General features: G+C 36.3%; 1 protein-coding gene across 3 annotated transcripts in view; it reads right to left on the bottom strand.

The window, feature by feature from the left end:
• The window catches only part of LRRC28 (leucine rich repeat containing 28), a 158,595-nt gene that overhangs the window by 114,109 nt on the left and 24,867 nt on the right, over positions 1-19,619 (bottom strand). For all 3 annotated transcript variants that reach the window (XM_059371661.1, XM_059371660.1, XM_059371662.1), the window contains exons 4-5: positions 9,839-9,876; positions 8,643-8,780 (exon numbers count right to left, since the gene is read on the bottom strand). In XM_059371661.1, coding sequence (XP_059227644.1) covers positions 8,643-8,780; positions 9,839-9,876 — 176 coding nt within the window. The remainder of the gene's footprint in view (positions 1-8,642; positions 8,781-9,838; positions 9,877-19,619) is intronic.

Below are 19,619 nucleotides of genomic sequence, written 5' to 3'. Positions count from 1 at the left end.
GTTTCAATCCCAGGACCCTGGGATCATGACCTGAGCCGAAGGCAGTGGCTTAACTGACTAAGCCACCCAGGCATCTCTGAACCAACAAATATTTTTTGTTAGGCAGATGAAACCAGGAAGTCAGTGCCCCCAGGTAATGTAAATAACCCCGAAAAACAGAGAAAGTCTATTTGTATGTATTGCTGACCATATACATACATATAGCCTGGTGACACCAGAGGGGGGGCTCTACCAGAGATTAATTATTTAGATTCTTTATTAGTGAAAAAATGTGCTAGCTAGTTAATTTACCAGTACTGATGTGGAATCAGTGAAAAGCTGAGTCTCCCTAAGGAGAGTATATTAGCCCAAATAACCATGGTAGCCACCAAGGAGGGTAATAGGAGGTGAAGAGCCATAATTTGGGGAAGGGGATACACTAAGATCCTTTGTGTTCTGAGGATTCCCTTTGAGTTGACCTCTGAGTAGCAAGCACAGCGATGGTGATGAAACCAGGCCTGCCCCCCTGTTCCTGGAGCCACCCAGCATCCTTAGAAACTAACCTAAAGAGCGCCAATGTGGATCACTAAGGAGCAGTCTGTACCTACAGGACTGGGGTCAGCACTTCTGAAGAAGCACTGCAACCTGTGCTGTCATCTGTCAGATTCTGCCAGTAGAGTCTCGACAACTAAGGATAGTGAGCAACAGTGGAAACCCTAGCATGACCAGGCTCCATTCCCGCTGTGTGCACTACAGGAAGAAAGCTGATCTGTTCCTCCCTGCTTCCACATAAGACCAATGAGCACAGAGATTTCAGAACAACTTAGATGACTACAGGACAGGTCTAAGAAGAGATACTAAATTTCATTTCAATAAAGCAATGAGAGGCTCAACTGGAAGAAAAACACATTTTAAGAAAAAAAAAATAATAAACTTGACTGTCCTTGAAGACTGAGTTTCTGGAACAATTCATACTATTTATATGTAGCTTGTATTTCTGTGTTTGGGTATTTTATTTCTGCAGACATGTGTGCTTTTGTGTGCTTTCATGGTTTTTTAAAATTGTTTTATTGTTAAAACACAACATAGACTGCTTTAATGTTTTTAATTTGGACTAAAAATCTTTCCCTTTGTGGGATGCAAAACAACTTCTCAAGGATAAAAAAATTTTTTTAAATAGGCTGATTTATATGCCAGATGTAAGCAACATCTTTTCTGACTCCTGGTTACATTTTGTTGTTTGTTTGTTACCACAGCCTTCTCTCGTGGGAGTTTACAGCAAAGCACAAAAGCATCAGGCTTCTGTTGACTATCAAGAGTGAGCGGATGCTTCTAATATCCATTGGCCCTTGTGATCTTTACCAGAGGGTGAATCACAAAATGTTTGGCAAGCAAGCTCTGCACTGGTGGAAATCTTTGCTTAATATTCCTTTATTTGCAAGTGTATGGTATTTGTCTTCCTAATAAATCACATAATTTTACTTACCAAGTTAGAAAAAGCCTTCGGAATAAAATGAGTTTAAATTTGCTCTGTAACAAATACTGTTCCAAGTAGAAGACAATATACAAATGTTTAAGGGGTACATAATTCATATATATGAAAGCATACAGGTTAGCGATCAGATGAGAAACCGAAGAGCATGTAATAGACTCCCACTTCCAGACATGACAGGGTCACTGACACCAGACTTGCTCCCCACCAAAATACAATAAAACTACTCAAAAATAGATGAGGCAACTGTGTTCAAGCAACAGACAGGAAACACAGGACTTTGATTCTTGAAGAGGTGAGCCCCGTGTTGGGACATGGCTTTCTACCAAGGGGGGCACTCTGGGCCATGGCACAGGGAAGTGGAACCCAAGCAGAGCTCAGCAGTCTCACAAAGCAGAAGAGCCAGAGATTCGACCCAGAGAGCTGAAACAGCTGGAAAATGTAGGACAGGGTACCAAAGGGGAGAAAACTGTGAGGTGAAAAGGTGCTTAATAAATGGCGTGCTGGAGAGAGCAAAAGAAGTCACTGAGCAGAAGACGGAGCAGCAGATATATCATGCAACCTTCAGATCAAGAGAAAAAAAATTTTTTTAGAAGAACAAAGCCTCAGTGACCTGTGAAACAATATCAAACGATTTAATGTGTGTGTCTAGAGCTCCCAAAAAGAGAGGAAACAGGGCAGAAAAATATCTGAAGAAATAATGACAGAAAACTTCCCAATTTGGGAATCAAGAAAACCCCAACCAGGATATTTTTAAAGTCCTACATCGTGGCACATCCTAAACAAACTGCTAACAAAAGATGAAGAGAAAAATTTTAACATAGCCATAGAAAAAGGTATTTACAAGGTAACAATGATACAAATTGCAACTGATTTCTCATCAGAAACAATGGGGTCAGAAGATAACAGCAGGTCACCTTCATGAAGTGCCAGAGAGATATCCTGTCAATTGAAAATTCTATATCCAGAGAAAATATTCTTCAAAAATAAAGACAGCTTTGCACAAAGAAAACTGAGATAGTTCATTGCTAGAGGACCTGCACTACAAGAAGTACTAAAGGAAGTACGTCGGGCTGAAAAGAATGATACCAGATAGAAAATACATCCCCAGGAAAGAATAAAGAGCATGGGTAATAGTGAATTAAAAACAAAACAAAACAAAAAAATCTTTTTTGTTATCTTGACTTCCTTTAAAAACAACTGACTGTTGCAAAATAGACATATACTGTAGGGCTCATAACATATAGAAATAGCATGATATAAGAACTCAAGGAGGGTAAATGGAAGTATACTACTGGGAAGAGTCTTACAATTTATATTAAGCGGTACAACATCCTAGGTAAATTATAATCAGTTAAGGTTGTGTGTGTGTGTGTGTGTGTGTATCCACAAAAAGCCCTATACAAGAATCTTTGGTATTGGCTGTATTCATCATAGTCCAAAGTTAGAAGAAACCCATATGTCCATCAAAAGGGAAATAAATACATGAACCATATATTCAAACACTTGAATACTACCCTACAAATTACTGAAGAATGGACTACCGATACATGCAAGAGCATGGACACATCTTGACTAGAAGGCTCCACTTATATTGGGCTTACCAGCAGATCCCATTAAGCTGTGGTCACAGAAATCAGAAGAGTGTTCACCGAAGGCAAACAGACTAGAAGAGACATGAGAGTACTTTCTGGGATAATGGAAATGTTCTATATCTTGACAAAGATGCTGCTTATATGAGTATATATGTCTGCCAAAACTCAGAATTGTACATTTGTGCGTTTCACTGTATGTAAATTTTACCTCAGTTAAAAAAAACTGTAAGAGAAGACAAAAATATGAAGAACAAAGATTAAAAATATAAGAGGGTCTTCAAGGATAACTGTCAAGTTCCGTATATGGGGGTTCATCATTCTATTCCGTTACTTTTGTATTTCAAATTTTGCATAATAAAAAGTTTTTTAAAAGCAAAGGCAATAATGATGTATTAATACATTTATATTAATGTATTGTACAATGTATTATTATTATTATTATTATTTTAATATTTATTTATTTATTTATTTGACAGACAGAGATCACAAGTAGGCAGAAAGGCAGGCAGAGAGAGAAGGAAGCAGGCTCCCTGCTGAGCAGAGAGCCCGATGTGGGGCTCAATCCCAGGACCCTGGGATCATGACCTGAGCCAAAGGCAGAGGCTTTAATCCACTGAGTCACCCAGGAGCCCCTGTACAATGTATTATTAATAAACAATAGTGTCTTGTATATTTAAAATTTGCTGAGAGTAGATCTCAAGTATTCTCACCACACACACACATACACAGTAACTGCAGAAGGTGATGGGCACGTTACTTAGTTGGATTGTGGTAATCATTTCACACTGTATACATATATCAAAAAAAAAACATGCTGTATACCTTAAAAATATGATTTTTATGTGTGAAAAATAAAGATCAAAAATAAAAATTTTAAATATCACAGTAAAAAAAATAAGCTAAAATATTCATTTAACCTTTTCCTTATGGTATTTGGATATAAACCTACAAAATTCATTGCCAAATAAAATACAAAGTTATTAAAATAATAATTTTTTTAAAAAGGGAGCCTGCTCAGAAAAACAGTGCTTCAAGATTCCAAAGTTCTGGGACGCCTGGGTGGCTCAGTTGGTTAAGCAGCTGCCTTCGGCTCAGGTCATGATCCCAGCGTCCTGGGATCAAGTCCCACATCGGGCTCCTTGCTCTGCGGGGAGCCTGCTTCTCCCTCTGCCTCTGCCTTCCACTCTGTCTGCCTGTGCTTGCTCTCACTCTCTCTCTCTCTGACAAATAAATAAATAAAATCTTTAAAAAAAAAAAAAAGATTCCAAAGTTCTTATACCATAAACCATGACTTCAATAATTTTATCTGGGAAGATTTTTTTTTTTAAGATTTTATTTATTTTATTTGAAAGACAGAGATTACAAGTGGGCAGAGAGGCAGGCAGAGAGAGAGAAGAGGAAGCAGGCTCCCTGCTGAGCAGAGAGCCTGATTTGGGGCTCGATCCCAGGACCCTGGGATCATGACCTGAGCCAAAGGCAGAGGCTTTAACCCACTGAGCCAGCCAGGCGCCCCATGGGAAGATTTTTTGAGCGATGATTATTTATTCATCTTGGAACCAAGTTAAATCCATATTCTTAAGTTAGCCTTACCTTTCAGGCCAGGTTAGGAACTAAATCAGGAAGCCATTTAAAGCAGGTGTATCAAGAACCTTTCTTCGGTCCATAGTGTGTGTCTGCCAGAGTTCATCGGAGCCCCATGCATAGATGACTCAGAGCTACTGCTTGGGTGTTCTCTGGTCAGTGCTTCGCTGCCCGTATCCATATCCCCGGGGCAGAGGCTTTTCCTACAGAAGGCTGCTGCTCCGCCGCGTGTGTATAGGGACAACAAGCACCCCCCTCATCTAAGCAACCCTGAACGAATACTTTTTGGGAGTTGATGTTTAAATGCTTAGGCCTCTCAACACCTGAGCAGGATGATTCCTTGGATTTTACACAAGATTAAGCTCTCAGTGCCCACTGTGGTGGCTGGTGGAGGAGTTCAGAGCATGCTACCCCAAAGTATGCCAGTCTGGCCTATTCATTATTTTGAGTTAAAGGAGCTGAAAACTGGCAGATGCAAGAAGGCATTTTGACCTTCCCTTTTCTTTCTAAAAACACAAAATCAAACTCCCATGGAAAAGGGGTCCTCCCTGCACCGGAGGAAGGAAGGCATTCTCATCACCAGAGACAGAGAGCAGAGGCTAAGGGAGATCTTAATAAACCAACCTTGTTAAACTCACCCTTATGTTCCTAGTCACTGCTTCTAATTAGCTGTCCTAACCCAAACCCCAATGTCTTATCACATTTTCACAACTATTACTCTGTCCAACCTAGTGTGTAAGTGTTTGCTTTATCTGCTTCTTTGGGTCTTCATTTTTCAGATGAAGGTTTCTTTGCACAGGAAAAAATTACTAAATAAAAGCTGTATACTTTTCTCCTGTTGCTCTGTCTTATGTGAGTTAATCTTTGGGCCCACCTGGAGACCCTAAGAGTGCAGAGGAAAAATTGTACCTCCCCTACACTTGCTTAGTCACATACTCTAAGCTGTCTCCACGTTCCTCTATCCTGTCACCACTTAACACCAGTGTTCTCTGTTCCTCCCAAAGAACTATCTGTGCTTGGTGAGATGGGGAAAAAGGGGTTGGGGGGGGAGACATCATCAAAGAAAAAGGATACAAAGAATGTTTAGAGCTATCTTAAGCACAAAGTCTATGGGTCTTAAGGACACAACCAGTGATTGGGTTAATAAAGAAAACTTAGAAAGTCTCTGCCTCCACCTTCTCTCTGTACATCTGCTTCGTCTTTCTTTTTCTGTTTCCCAGTCTTCGTGGCTACTCCCCAGTACCTTGCAAGATTATATACAGCATTGTGCAATAGCCCAGAGAGAAAAAGACACTGATCTTCTTTTTCTCACATCCCCTGATGTCTCTTACTCTCTTTACTTCTCCCTCACCAGCCTCTTCCAGAACTCCCAGGGTAACAACTGTTCTGTTTGTGTCAGGTACCTACACCAGCACCAACCAACTGTAGAGATAAAGCCATGTCACAAGGTAGGAAAATGGTAGTACCTTCAATCTAACAGAATGGGGGAAGGGACATTCCAGAAAATGGGTCCCAGTCCACATGACTGCCACCAAAAAGGTACTGGCAGACAACTCAACAGAATCAACCATGAGTCATGGATGTGTTCGAGAAACTGCTGAAAACACTGCACCTTCTTCACAGCAACATAGACATACTCATAATTATCAAATTGTGTGCAAATTTCAGGGCATTCATGAAACCCTTATAGTTCATTCTTCTTAGGTCTAGTCTTAAAACTATATATGCACCGGATTTTTTAAATGTTTCAGGTTTTTCAAATATTGGTAGAAAATTTTTCAAATTTTAAATATTGAAAATGAAATTATATTCAAAGGTTTTTCAACCACAACAAATGCAGTGTCAACTCTTTCTAGGGAGTATAACATGTAGAAGTCTATACATAACAGCCTTGACTAGGCTGAAGGGACTAACAATCAAGTATCAACTGGTGTCTACTGTCACCAGATAAAGAAACACTGGAGTCCCTCCAGTGTTTTTTTTTTTTTTCCTTACTACACTAAAACTACTTTCCCATTATATATGCCCAACATGATAAGACACTTCGGGGATATGTGCCTAGCCCCTCAATGATTCAAATCATAACATATGAAATTACCTCATAAAGAGAGAAATAAAGTGAATCAAATAATTAGTAAGGTCTAGTCCATTGCTACTGATAATGGCCTAAAAAGAAAAAAATCTACACATGGCTCAAGTCAACAGTTTCTATTCAAAATACAGCTATAACTATATATAATTTTACTCAAAACAGCCAAAAGCAAACATATACAACAGACGAAAGCTATGGAAATAAAACCAGCAGTAAATCCTTAAAATCTACTACGCAACAGGTGTGATATAAATTAAAAATTAGATGCAAGCAGTCAGAAAACCTATACCCTTCACTGGTCATTAGGAAGCAGTCAATGATATTAGTAGCACATCCTTAACCTCTAAAAGTATATAATGGAAGGAAATGACCACATTCTACCACAAAATGCTCTTATATTAGAGGAAAAAACAGAATAATAGAAAACAAAGAACAATGGCTTAACAGAATTCTATTTCTCATTTGCTCTTTGAATATATAAAAGGGGCTTCTGAATACAGTATTATAGCCATGTATCTTGATTTTACAATAGATCTTGTGGAAGTTTCATATATAAGAATTTGAAAACTCATAGTATTATCTTTACTGATACATTTCCTAGGCAATCTCCAAAAAAGAATCTAATTTCCTGAGTATCTGAATATATAAACTTGATGAAAGCTAGAATGATAAAACACCGCTGAGCCTGATTACAAACAATAAACTCTAAAAGATCAGATTCCTACACTATATTGAAATTTTTTGTATTAACTATCATTGGAAAATGTAAGACAGTAATTATATAGGGTTAAAGAATTTTTCAAGCAGAGTCAACCACTGTACTATTTTTATAAACAATATTGAATCTACATTATTAAGGCCAGTACATAAAATCTAAAAATTAATGAGTTACTGTGTTTCATTTAGAAATGTTTGTACTTGAAAGACGTCAGAGAAAGTATTTTTTATATCACAAAGAAATATTATAGACTTTTTCATTCATGGATTAAGCATGAGTAGCTTTTATCATTCTCATGTGACCCTGAAGTTTCACAACAGGTACTAATTTGTAATTCTGGTTGAGTCACACATTTCACCTGGATACACTAAGAGACTGGTTGATGTTCCTGATTACTAAGTAGAAATAATCTTTGACAATGTGACATCTGCATTTTTCTCTGTTCATTCTTGAATGCAAGGTAACTTTCATAAAATATTTAAGACATAAGATTTTTTATTCTTTTTAACATATTTCACCTTTTTTTTTTAATATGGGAAGTGACATATGACAGAATTTGCATATGTGTGGATTCACAAAGGAAGGCCCCTTTATGTCCCTCCTAAGAAAGTTAAGCGGTTTAATGGTAGCTCAGGAGAATGCAGAATTTCAGTATTATATATATGTACATCACCTTCTAGGAGGATATTCAGTAGGCAGAACTGACAATTAGTTCTGGGACTCAAACTGAAATTCTGCTATGAAATTCTAGTAAGATTTATTAAGTCAAAGTTAATATACATAAGTTACCTCACTAGAAAATGACAGAAAGCACTGTATTTCCTTTTTGGGTACTAAAATGATTACCTCATGCAAAGTTCAACTAAATTCTCTCACATAAAATATTCAGAACTGAATTATTTCTTTGTACAAATATTTCATGAGAGGAGTGACTTGAAGGGGAACTGAACGCAATGCATAACTGTAGTAAGTGTAGCTAAAAACATAAATGCCACCTTCTTATGTCCATATCAGGTAAAAGACCCTTAGACACATTTCACCACATTCCTTAGTTTCATCTTCAAACAAATATCCCAAATCACAAGTATACCCAAAGTTCACTGCCTAGACACACAGCAAGAAACAGAAATAAAAATAGATTTGTAAGTAGATAAGAAACTATTGTGTGCTACAGACTGTGATTACCTGGAGGTAGGAATTGCAGTTGGTTATTAGCTAATCGAAGATGACGTAAAGCTCTCAGACGACCAATTTCTGGGCAAACAATTTCTAAGGCATTGTCACTAAGATCCAAACACTGGAGTTTTACGAGGGATCCAATGGCTTCAAAGAGAAAAGAAAGGTTAAGGCAAGATTAATTTGACCCAAGTGTTATGACAAATCTTAAATGCAAGTACCACTAATTAAAATATCTTAATATCCCTGCTGCTGTTGTACAAATAGTAAAAACACAGGTCAAAGTATATTTTATAGGAGTGATAAGACTTCAACCTTGATATAAAATATGATAAGTTAAAAAGCACAAATAAAAATGTTACAGTGTAAAGCATTGCTTGAATAAATAAATAATGAAACGATATATAAGGTCTTTTTGTCTAACCAAAATTCTTAGCTGGATTTATTAAATTTAAAACTTAAAAGGATGCCTGGGTGGCTCAGTCAGTTGAGTGACCAACTTTTGATTTTGGCTCAGGTCAGGATCTCAGGGTTGTGGGACGGAGCCCTGTGTTGGGCTGCATACTTGGCAGGCAGTCAGCTTGAGAGTCTCTCTGTCCTTCTCCCTCTGCCCCTCCCCTGCACACATGCTTTCTCTAAAGTAAAATAAATAAATAAATCTTTATTTTATCTTCATGTTTTTATTTTTATTATGTTATATTAGACACCAGACAGTAAGTACAACATTAGTTTTTGATGTAGTATTTCATGATTCATTATTTACGTATAACACCCAGTACTCCATGCAATCTGTGCCCTCCTTAATACCCATCACCAGGTTAAGTCTTTTAAAGAAATTAGAATTTTAGGGTGCTTGGCTCGCTCAGTCTATAGAGCATGTGACTCTTGATCTCGGGATGATGAGTTTGAGCCCATACTGGGTGTACAAAATACTTAAAAATAATGAAAATAAATTAAAAAATAAAAATCTTTGAAATTTATCATTTTATTATTTACCTAACAATTTATCCAATAATAATTTACCTGTTATAACCATTTGACTTATTATTTAATCAAAATTATTAACTGAACTTACTAATCTTTGAAACTAATAAAGATACTTTAAAAGTAAAATTCCCTAATATTCCAATCAAAATTTGTTCTACTATTATAAAGGAAAACATAAACGATGGTTCCTCCTAACTAAAAACTGGAAGTGGACTTACCTTCTGGAACCACAACTATGTTATTTGAGTGAAGGTACCTGGGGTGAAAGAAGAAAAAAAAACCAGTTGTTATCATCCAGTACTTTTGCAAGATAACCAATCTGTAAAATGCTCACTTAGAAATTTATCAAATAAAAAGGGATGAAAGCTTTCTATCATATTGTACTCTAAGTGCAAGACACAAAACCTATGGTCATCACAGATAACTAATACCTCAAGAATGATATTTTATGCTGGAATTGCAAATATTAAACCTATTTACTGATTTGTTATTTTAAAATAAAAGCATGCATAACATATATTTTGAGGTATTTTTTAAACTCAAAAAACAAACTACCACTTTTTCTAGTTCATTTTAAAATGTTCAGATTTTCAGAAAAACATGAATTACGTCAAGAAAATCAACACTTATTACATAAATAAAAATGCAACTTTCAATTTCTAAAGGACAACTTTACAAAATAAATCAAAACTATATTGACTGAGAACCAAGAATGGAGAGATTAAATACTGACCATTTACAGTATCTATAAAAATACTCAACTGTCAAGCTACATAATTTATTTCACAGCAAAAGGAATCTCATAAACAAGAATCAAATTCTTTTCTTAAAAAAAAAAGCTACCCCTCCTGACAAGTCCAGACAAGTCTAGTAAATAACTTTTCTCATGGAAGTATCTTTAGCACACTCTGGTGGAGACTTTATGCAAACAGCAGCAACCGACTATTCAGAGCAGAAGTGACAACTGCAGATCACATAATAATTTTAAAATAAATTCGTATCACTGATTTTCAGACATGAGACCTAGATTTTTTTTATATTTTCAAATCTACCATTGTATTTGTTATATGTCATAAAAATGTCTATATGTCATAAATCAGTCTTCATAAAATATTTTTAAAAGAATTTTGAATTTTTTCTACATTTTTAAGTCTAACATCAAATGTTAAAATGTCACTAACACAAAATAAGAAAGATACAAAAGTAATACATTCACAATTATTTAATGCTGCATTAAATAGATTTTGTGTTGGTATTAAACCTGCTGGTCCTAACACAATTTAAACAATTATTCCACTCCATCATATATTTTATTCCTTGTTTTGTGTACGTAAAATGATCTCACATTTTAAAATCAATATTCTTTAAGCATTAGTTTTAGGAAGGAATACCTAACTGCTTTATGAGATGACCCTAAAATTTCTTTGGTGCCAAAAGACCATATGTAAATAAATGGGCAAGCACACATGCATACATACACACCCACTTGCATTTGTCTTGCAAAAGTCAGGGTTCCTGGACACCAAAATAAAGAGACAACTCATTGTTCAGTTACCCACAAAATACTTGCCTAAACTCAAGTTCTACATATGAAAAATGACCTTAAAATGAATGCCCAACACCAAGGTGGACTCTAAGAAACTGGGTTTGTCTGGGTGGACAATGACAGGCAACTTTTGAGAGAAGGAACACCAGGAGAGGTCTAGTTTGGGTGGTAAGGCAAGAAGGAAGGTTTTTGATGTGCAAATTAATTTTTAAAACTTTAATAATAACAAATTATTACATGTGAAAATAAAAATGCCCAAATCAAAACATGAACTAAAAGTGTTCGCTGTTATGAATGAAACTTAAAAATGTATTTTAACACATTAAATTTACCTACATTAAAATGAAGATGCAGTCTACAGAAAGAATAGAATGTTCCCAACCCTAACTACAAAACATAGGTGTGCGGGACCACCCCTACCACGTGAAACACCATCTCAACTCAGGTTATCCTGATGTGCAAGTGATAATCATCACTGGTGGGATGGGTCCGAGAACAGGCTGTGAAGCTGGAAAGAGTGCACCTCAGTAGCCATGTGCCCAAGGGAGAATTACTCAACTTCTCCCTTTCATAATCTATAGAAGGAGAGAATAATAATACCAATAACATCAGGATATTGTTAAGGATTAAATGAATCAATAAATGTAAAGCTCTTAGAACAATCAGAGTACCATGAATGCCACTGTTATGGTTATTATAGTTTAGCAATTTTAAGTCACTTCTCTTTACTCATTTTTTGTAATTTCAAAGTAGTTGAAATGTTGGTGTTTCTAGGTGTAACTAGTTTTCATCATAATCTCCTATAGCGCAAGGAGTTTTCATTCACTGCTGGCAGGAATGCAAACAATACGGCCACGCTGGAAAGTACTTTGGAAGTTTTTAAAGAAAATTAGATATACAGGGGTGCCTGGGTGGATCTGTGAGTTAAAGCCTCTGCCTTCGGCTCAGGTCATGATCCCAGGGTCTTGAGATCAAGCCCCGCATCAGGCTCTCTGCTCAGCAGGGAGCCTGCTTCCTCCTCTCTCTCTGCCTGCCTCTCTGCCTACTTGTGATCTCTGTCTGTCAAAAAATAAATAAAATATTTTTAAAAAATTAGACATACACATTTACTTAATAGTGATATGCCAATGTCAGTTTCTTACTTTTGACAAATGTATCATGAAATTTTAAGATGTTAACAACAGGAGAAACTGGGTGAGAGGGGTACTAGAACTCTGTACTCTCTTTACAACTTTTCTGTAAATATAAAATTGTTCCAAAATAAAGTTGACCTTTTTTTTAAATTAAAAGAACAGGGCTTTTATTTCTAGCCGTGATGGAATAATAGGGACCAGATTTACCTGGCCGCTATAAGCAACAGGAAAATTGGATAGAACATATGAAACAATCATTTATAGATAGAAAAAATAGACAATTAGGATTATGTTACCTGAGAGAGAAGAAACAACGCAAGCCATATGTGTCCCTAGCTTTCTACCTGGAGGGAAACTGTGAACTGTGGAACATGAATGGGATCCCAAACAAAATATATTTAAGTCTGAGTTATGAAGACACAAGTCAGAATTTAGGGAAACTGAGGCAGCTGGAAGTTGTGGGGTAGTGGGGTGGAGTTCTGGAGGAGAGGATGCTACATGGAAAAAGAAAAGAAAAAAACCTTTAAAAATTTAAGTAAGGACCCTTTAACTCATTGCTGAATTCTAAAATGCAGCCTAGGCAAAAAGTGACAGAAAACCTATCAGCTGAGTGGTCCAGAAATCATACAGGGCTAGAGGCATTTAAGTTACGAGCAGCAAGGATACCAGGCCCTTGTTGATTATCTGGCACATTCAAATCAGATCCTATAAAGGTCATGCCCTAGTAATAGGGCTAAACTAAGCCTAGACCTGTCCTAATGAAGTGTAAACACAAGCCATGAAAGGATCAAACTAAATTGTAAATAACCTCATGCCAGAATAAAGCACACACACACAAAAAGAAAGACAACAAAGTCTAGAGACTCAGCAATGTAAAACTTGTAAGGTCCAGTGTCCAGTCAAAGAGTATTAGATATGCCAATAAATCAAGAAAATGTGACTGATAACAGTCAGTACCAGCATATACAAGAGAACACAGATGATAAAGTCAGCAAACAAGGACATAAGAACAAGTATAAGAAGTATATTCAGACATTTAAAGCAAAATAGAACACTGCAAGAGAAGTGTTAAAGTATGAAGAAGAAACAAACAGAACTTCTAGAGACCAAAAATACGATGAACAAAGTGAAAGCATCACTAGGTGGGGTTAACAGCAAATTAGAGACTGAAGACAGAGAAATAAAATTTGTCCATACTGAAACACATAGAAGAGAAAAAGACTGAAAAGAACTTGAAAAGAGTGTTGATGATTAAGTGAAAATATTAAACAATCTAACAAACATGTAAGAGTCCTGGAAACATGGACCAGAGAGAGAACTGTAGAAATAAATGTCTGATGAAATAATGTCAAAAAATTGCTAAATTTGATGTAAGCTATAAGGACAAAGCCAAGAAGCTCAACGAACGTCAAGCACAAGACAAAAGAAAACCACAACGAGGTATATCAAAATCAAATCCCTGAAAAACAGTGTAAAAATAAAAACTGTCAAAGTAGTCTAAGGGAAAAAAAAACACGTTACATGTAGGGGAACAAATATAAGAACAATAGCAGATGTTGCTTCAGAACTATGGAAGCCAGAAGATAATGAACATCATAAAAGTGCTAGAAAAAAAAAAAATCAAGAATGCTAATTCCAGAAGACCAAAACAAAACTTCAAAACTAGGAAGATGAATGTAAAACAAAAAATATAAGACTTTCAGAGAAAAAGACTGATCTGAGATTTTTCTCACAGGAGAAAACCTTGAGGGCCTAAGGCTAGAAAAGGAGTTCTTAGAATTGACACTAAAAACATGATACATAAAAGCAAAAATTGACAAACTGGACCTCATCAAAAGGTAAAACTGTTGCTGTCCAAAAAGAACTTCAAAGAAGGTGAAAAGACAAATTACACATGGGGAGAAAATATCTGTAAACAACATATACAACAAAGAACTGGTTTCTATACTATTTAAAAGCTCTTAAAAATCAAGACTAAAAATAAATCCAAATAGAAAACGAGTAACAGACACATGTCACTGAAGAAAAGATACAGATAAAGATGTTCAGTATCGTTAACCACTAGAGAAATATAAATGAGAAACTAAAACAATCACATCTTGGTCAGGGAGAATATTAAAAAAGTATAGCCAACCTTGAAAATTATTTGGCAATTTCTTAGGAAACTACAAATCCAGAGCAAAAGTGAAAGAGTAAGGACCTCCAAAAATTCTTTAACATAAAATCAACAAGAATATTGGCCAAAATGATAGGCTTATGTACAAAACTCTGGAAATTAACCCAAGTGATACAGGGAGGATTTATTTAAGAAAAATGGCAAAACCTCAATAAGCACAGTGAGCTGTGAACTTTGGGGCATTTTCACTCACTCTCCAGCTCTGCAGAAGCATGGGGGAGGGGCAGGAAGCAAAAAGTCAAACAAAAAACCTAGTGATTAATCACTATCAATCAAAGTGAAAAGCAGTTCGGACAGGGCAGAACTAGGGTAGAGCTCACTCCCAGAAAACTGTCATCATTTGAATTGTTTCCCGGCTCTTGAAAGAAGACCCCACTTGCAAAGCTGTTTTGAATTTGATCTGACTAGAAACTTGCCTCTTCCCCAGTTCAAATAAATTATGAGCAATTGTTTCACTTCACAGCCACCTGAGCCAATAGACAGCAGGTGGAGCAAACAATAGGCAACCAAAAACTTTAAATGGAAAAGTTGGGTAAGATGTGCATAGGAGCTCTGAAAAGCTCTGGTGTATTTCTGGAAATCTAGAAGGTCTAAGGCAGGTCCAGAAATGTGCAAATGCTCAGGGAAGAATTGAAAATACCCTAAGCAATCACCTCTGCTGAACTTGAGGCTCCTACGTGAGCAGGTGAAGGCTAAGGTGAAGTTGTTAAATGTCAGCTGAGAGGTGGAGGCCTACCACCATACAAGAACAAAGCTCCTCAGCAAAGACTGGGAGACTTACTGGATTCAGGCAGCTAAAGAAATCTCTGCCTAATCATTAGCTGACCACTAAGGTAACTGAGAAGATACTTTAAAAATAGTAATAAAAAAGAAAAGGAAAAGAAAGGAGAGAACTCTTTCCACTCATTCCCAGGTCAGTATTACCTGGATACCAAAACCAAGACATCTCGAGACCACAGACCCATTTCCCTCATGAATACAGAAGCGAAATTCCTCAACAATATACTACTAAGCCAAATCCAGCAAATATAAAAAGTATTATATTCCACGACCAAATGGGATTTACCCCCACTTATACAAGGTTGGTTCATTCAACATACAAGCATCAATCAATGTATTGCACTGTATTAACAGAATAAAGAAAAAAATGTCATCTCAATAGATGAGAAAAAGACCATTTGACAAAATCAAACACCCTTTTGTGAGAAAAACTCTCAAGGAACAAGTAGTAGAAGGGAATTTCCTCAATTACATAGAGAGTACCTATGAAAACTCTATAGCTATCATCACACTGAATGGCAAAAGACTGCAAGCTTTCCTCCTAACATTAGGCGGGAACAACACAAAGATATCTGGTCTCACCATTTTTATTCAACATTCTATGTTATAGTCAAGGAAATTAAGCAAGAAAAAGAAATAATAGGGTTACAGATTGGAAAGTAAAAAATAAAGCTATTGGGATGCCTGGGTGGCTCAGTCAGTTGAGCATCTGCCTTCAGCTCCGGTCATGCTGAGACTGAGCCCCAAGTCAGTTCCCTCTCAGGGAACTCGCTTTTCCCTCTTCCTCTCCTTTCTCCTTCTCCTCCCTGCTCATGCTATCTCTATCTTTCACAAGTAAATAAATAAGATCTTTTTTTTTTTTTAAAGATTTTATTTATTTATTTAACAGACAAGAGATCACAAGTAGGCAGAGAGGAGGGAGAGAGAGAGGAAGGGAAGCAGGCTCCCCATTGAGCAGGGAGCCCGACGTGGGGCTCGATCCCAGGACCCTGAGATTATGACCTGAGCCAAAGGCAGAGGCTTAACCCACTGAGCCACCCAGGCGCCCCAATAAATAAGATCTTAAAAAAAAAGAAAAACTATCTTCATTGACAGATGACATGATCGTGTATACAGAAAATCCTAAGGAATATGCAAAAAAAAAAAAGTTAACGAGTTAATAAATGAATTCAGCAAGGTTGAAGAATAAAAGATCAACATACAAAAATCACTAGGATTTTTATATATTAGACAATGAGCAATTCTAACATGAATTAAGAAACTCATTCTATGTATAATAAAATAAAAAAGAATAAATACTAAGGAATAAATTTAACAAAAGAAGCTCAAGATTTTTACACTGAAAAGTGTTCAATGTTCAAACAAAAAAATGTTGAAAGAAACCAAAGATTTAAGTAGACATCTCACATTCATAGATTAGAAGACATAATATTATTAAGATGGCAACTCTCTGTATATTGAACTAAAGAGTCAATGCAATTGCTATCATCAATTGCAGATGACTTTTTTAATAACTTGACAAGCTGATGTTAAAACTTGCATGGAAATGCAACAGACTTAGAATAGCTAAAACAATTTTGAAAAACAAGAATAATGTTGGAGGAATCACACTTCTCAATTTCAAAACTTACTATGAAGATATAGTAATCAAGTTTATGTGCTACTGTTAAAAAAGACAGACATACAGATCAAAAGAATAAAATTGAGAATCCAAAAATTTGCCCGCATGTCCATGGCCAAATGATTTTTGACAAAGGTGCTGAAACAATTCAATGGAGAAAGAGTATCCTTTTCAATAAATGGTGCTAAAATATTTGGACCCACACATGCAAAATGGAAGGTAGACCTTTATATTGCAGCTTATGCAAAAATTAACTCAAAATGGATCAAAGACCTAAATGCAAAAAAAATAAAAACAGTTTCTTAGATATGATACCAGAACACATATTGCCAAATACTTCTTGATAAAAAAAAAATTATCAAGAAAATGAAAAGATAGGGGCGCCTGGGTGGCTCAGTGGGTTAAGCCACTGCTTTCCGCTCGGGTCATGATCTCAGGGTCCTGGGATTGAGCTCCTCATTGGGCTCTCTGCTCAGCGGGAGCCTGCTTCCCTTTCTCTCTCTGCCTGCCTCTCAGCCTACTTGTGATCTCTCTCTCTGTCAAATAAATAAGTAAATAAAAATATTTTTAAAAAAATTAAAAAGAAAATGAAAAGATAAACCACAGAATGGGAGAAAATATTTGAAAAGCATGTATCTGATAAAATATCAAATATATAAAGCATTCAAATGTATAGATTATATACCTCAAATATATAAAGCTATCTCAAATATATAAATCAAATATATACAGCACTCAAATATATAAAGAACTCTTATAACTCAATAAAAATATTATTTTATTTTATTTATTTACTTATTTTTTAAAGATTTCATTTATTTATTTGACAGAGATCACAAGCAGTCAGAGAGGCAGGCAGAAAGAGAGGAGGGGGGGCGCCTGGGTGGCTCAGTGGATTAAGCCGCTGCCTTCGGCTCAGGTCATGATCTCAGGATCCTGGGATCGAGTCCCGCATCGCGCTCTCTGCTCAGCAGGGAGCCTGCTTCCCTCTCTCTCTCTCTCTGGCTGCCTCTCTGTCTACTTGTGATTTCTCTCTGTCAAATAAATAAATCTTTAAAAAAAAAAAAAAAAAAAAAGAAAGAGAGGAGGGAAGCAGGCTCCCTGCTGAGCAGAGAGACCGATGCGGGGCTCGATGGGGGGCTCAAGGCGGGGCTCAATCCCAGGACCCTGAGATCATGACCTGAGCTGAAGGCAGAGGCTTTAACCCATTGAGCCACCCAGGCGTCCCCCAGAAATACAATTTTAGAATGGAAAACAGAATTGAATGGACATTTCTCCAAAGAAATATACAAAGAGTAAACCCATAAAAAGACATCATTAGTCAGAAAAATACAAATCAAAATTATGGTACTAATTCATACTTACTAGGATGACTATCATCAAAAGGAGAGAAAATAATAAATGATGAAAATGTGGAGAAATTAGGATCCTCATTTACTATTGGTGGACTTGTAAAATGATGCATCTTTTTGGAGAACAGTTTGGCAGTTCCTCAAAAGGAACTTAAACAGAGTTTACCACTACAATTCCACTCCTAGGAATAAACCCTAAAGAACTGAAAATACATAAACTCCTACATGAATGTCACACTTGTGTTATTCAGCATAGCCAAAATGTGTGAACAACTCAAATGTCTATCAACTAAAGACTGGATAAACAAAACATGGTATATCCACATAATGGAATGTTATACATCCATTAAAAAAAAAAAAAGAATGAATTCTGAAATATGCTGCGACATAGATGAAGCCTGAAACCATGCTATGTTCAAGCAAGAAGACCTAAAAAGCCACATACTATGTGATTCTATTTACATGAAACATCCCAGACAAGCACAGCCATAAAAATAGAAAGCAGATTATTGGTCACCAAGAAGTTATTAGGGATTGAAGAAAGGGAGGAATGAATGCTAAATGGGTTTCTTTTGAGGTGATGAAAATGTTCCAAAATTAGATAATACTAATGGTTGCTCAACCTTATGATTATACTAAACACCACTGAATTGTATACTTAGAACGGAGAATTTTATAGTATGTGAATTATATCTCAACAACAACAAAATGAAACATGTAATTACCATATGACTCAGCAACACTCATCTTAGTCATTCATCTCAGAGAAATGAAAACTTAGTCACAAAAAAACATGTATACAAATGCACCAAGCGACATTATTTATTACAGATAAAAATAAAACCACCAATATGTCCTTCAATGGGTAAACAATTGAAGAATCTGCTTACGTCCATACCATGAAATAGAATTCAGCAACAAAATGACAGAGATAGAGAACAGAGTAGTAGTTGCCAAGGTTTGGGGGACCACAGGAAATGTGATTATACAAGGGTAGCTCAAGCAATCCTTGCAGTGATGAAAATACTCTCTCTATCTTAACTAGGATAGTGATTATACAAATCTACACATGTAATAAAACCGCACGCACGCGCACACACACACACACACACGAGTACACAGAAAATGAACACTGGATAAGGATAACACCAGTGTCAATCTTCTGGTGCTGATCTTATACTACATGTATACAAGACGTGAACAGAGGTGGAAACTAGAAGGGTACACAGGATCTTGCTGTATTATTTCATAATTACATGTGGATCCAACATTATCTCAAAGTGAAATGATCTCAAATTTTAAAAAAGATGGAGAAGTAAAGCCTTTATTGAATTAAACCAAATCTGAGAAAATAATACAGGAATTAATATGAAAGACAACCTTTCTCATTT

The sequence above is a fragment of the Mustela nigripes genome, chromosome 13, assembly GCF_022355385.1.
Source record: "Mustela nigripes isolate SB6536 chromosome 13, MUSNIG.SB6536, whole genome shotgun sequence".
In the NCBI taxonomy this organism is placed as follows: Eukaryota; Metazoa; Chordata; class Mammalia; order Carnivora; family Mustelidae; genus Mustela; species Mustela nigripes.
This window is presented reverse-complemented; position numbering and strand designations above follow the sequence as displayed.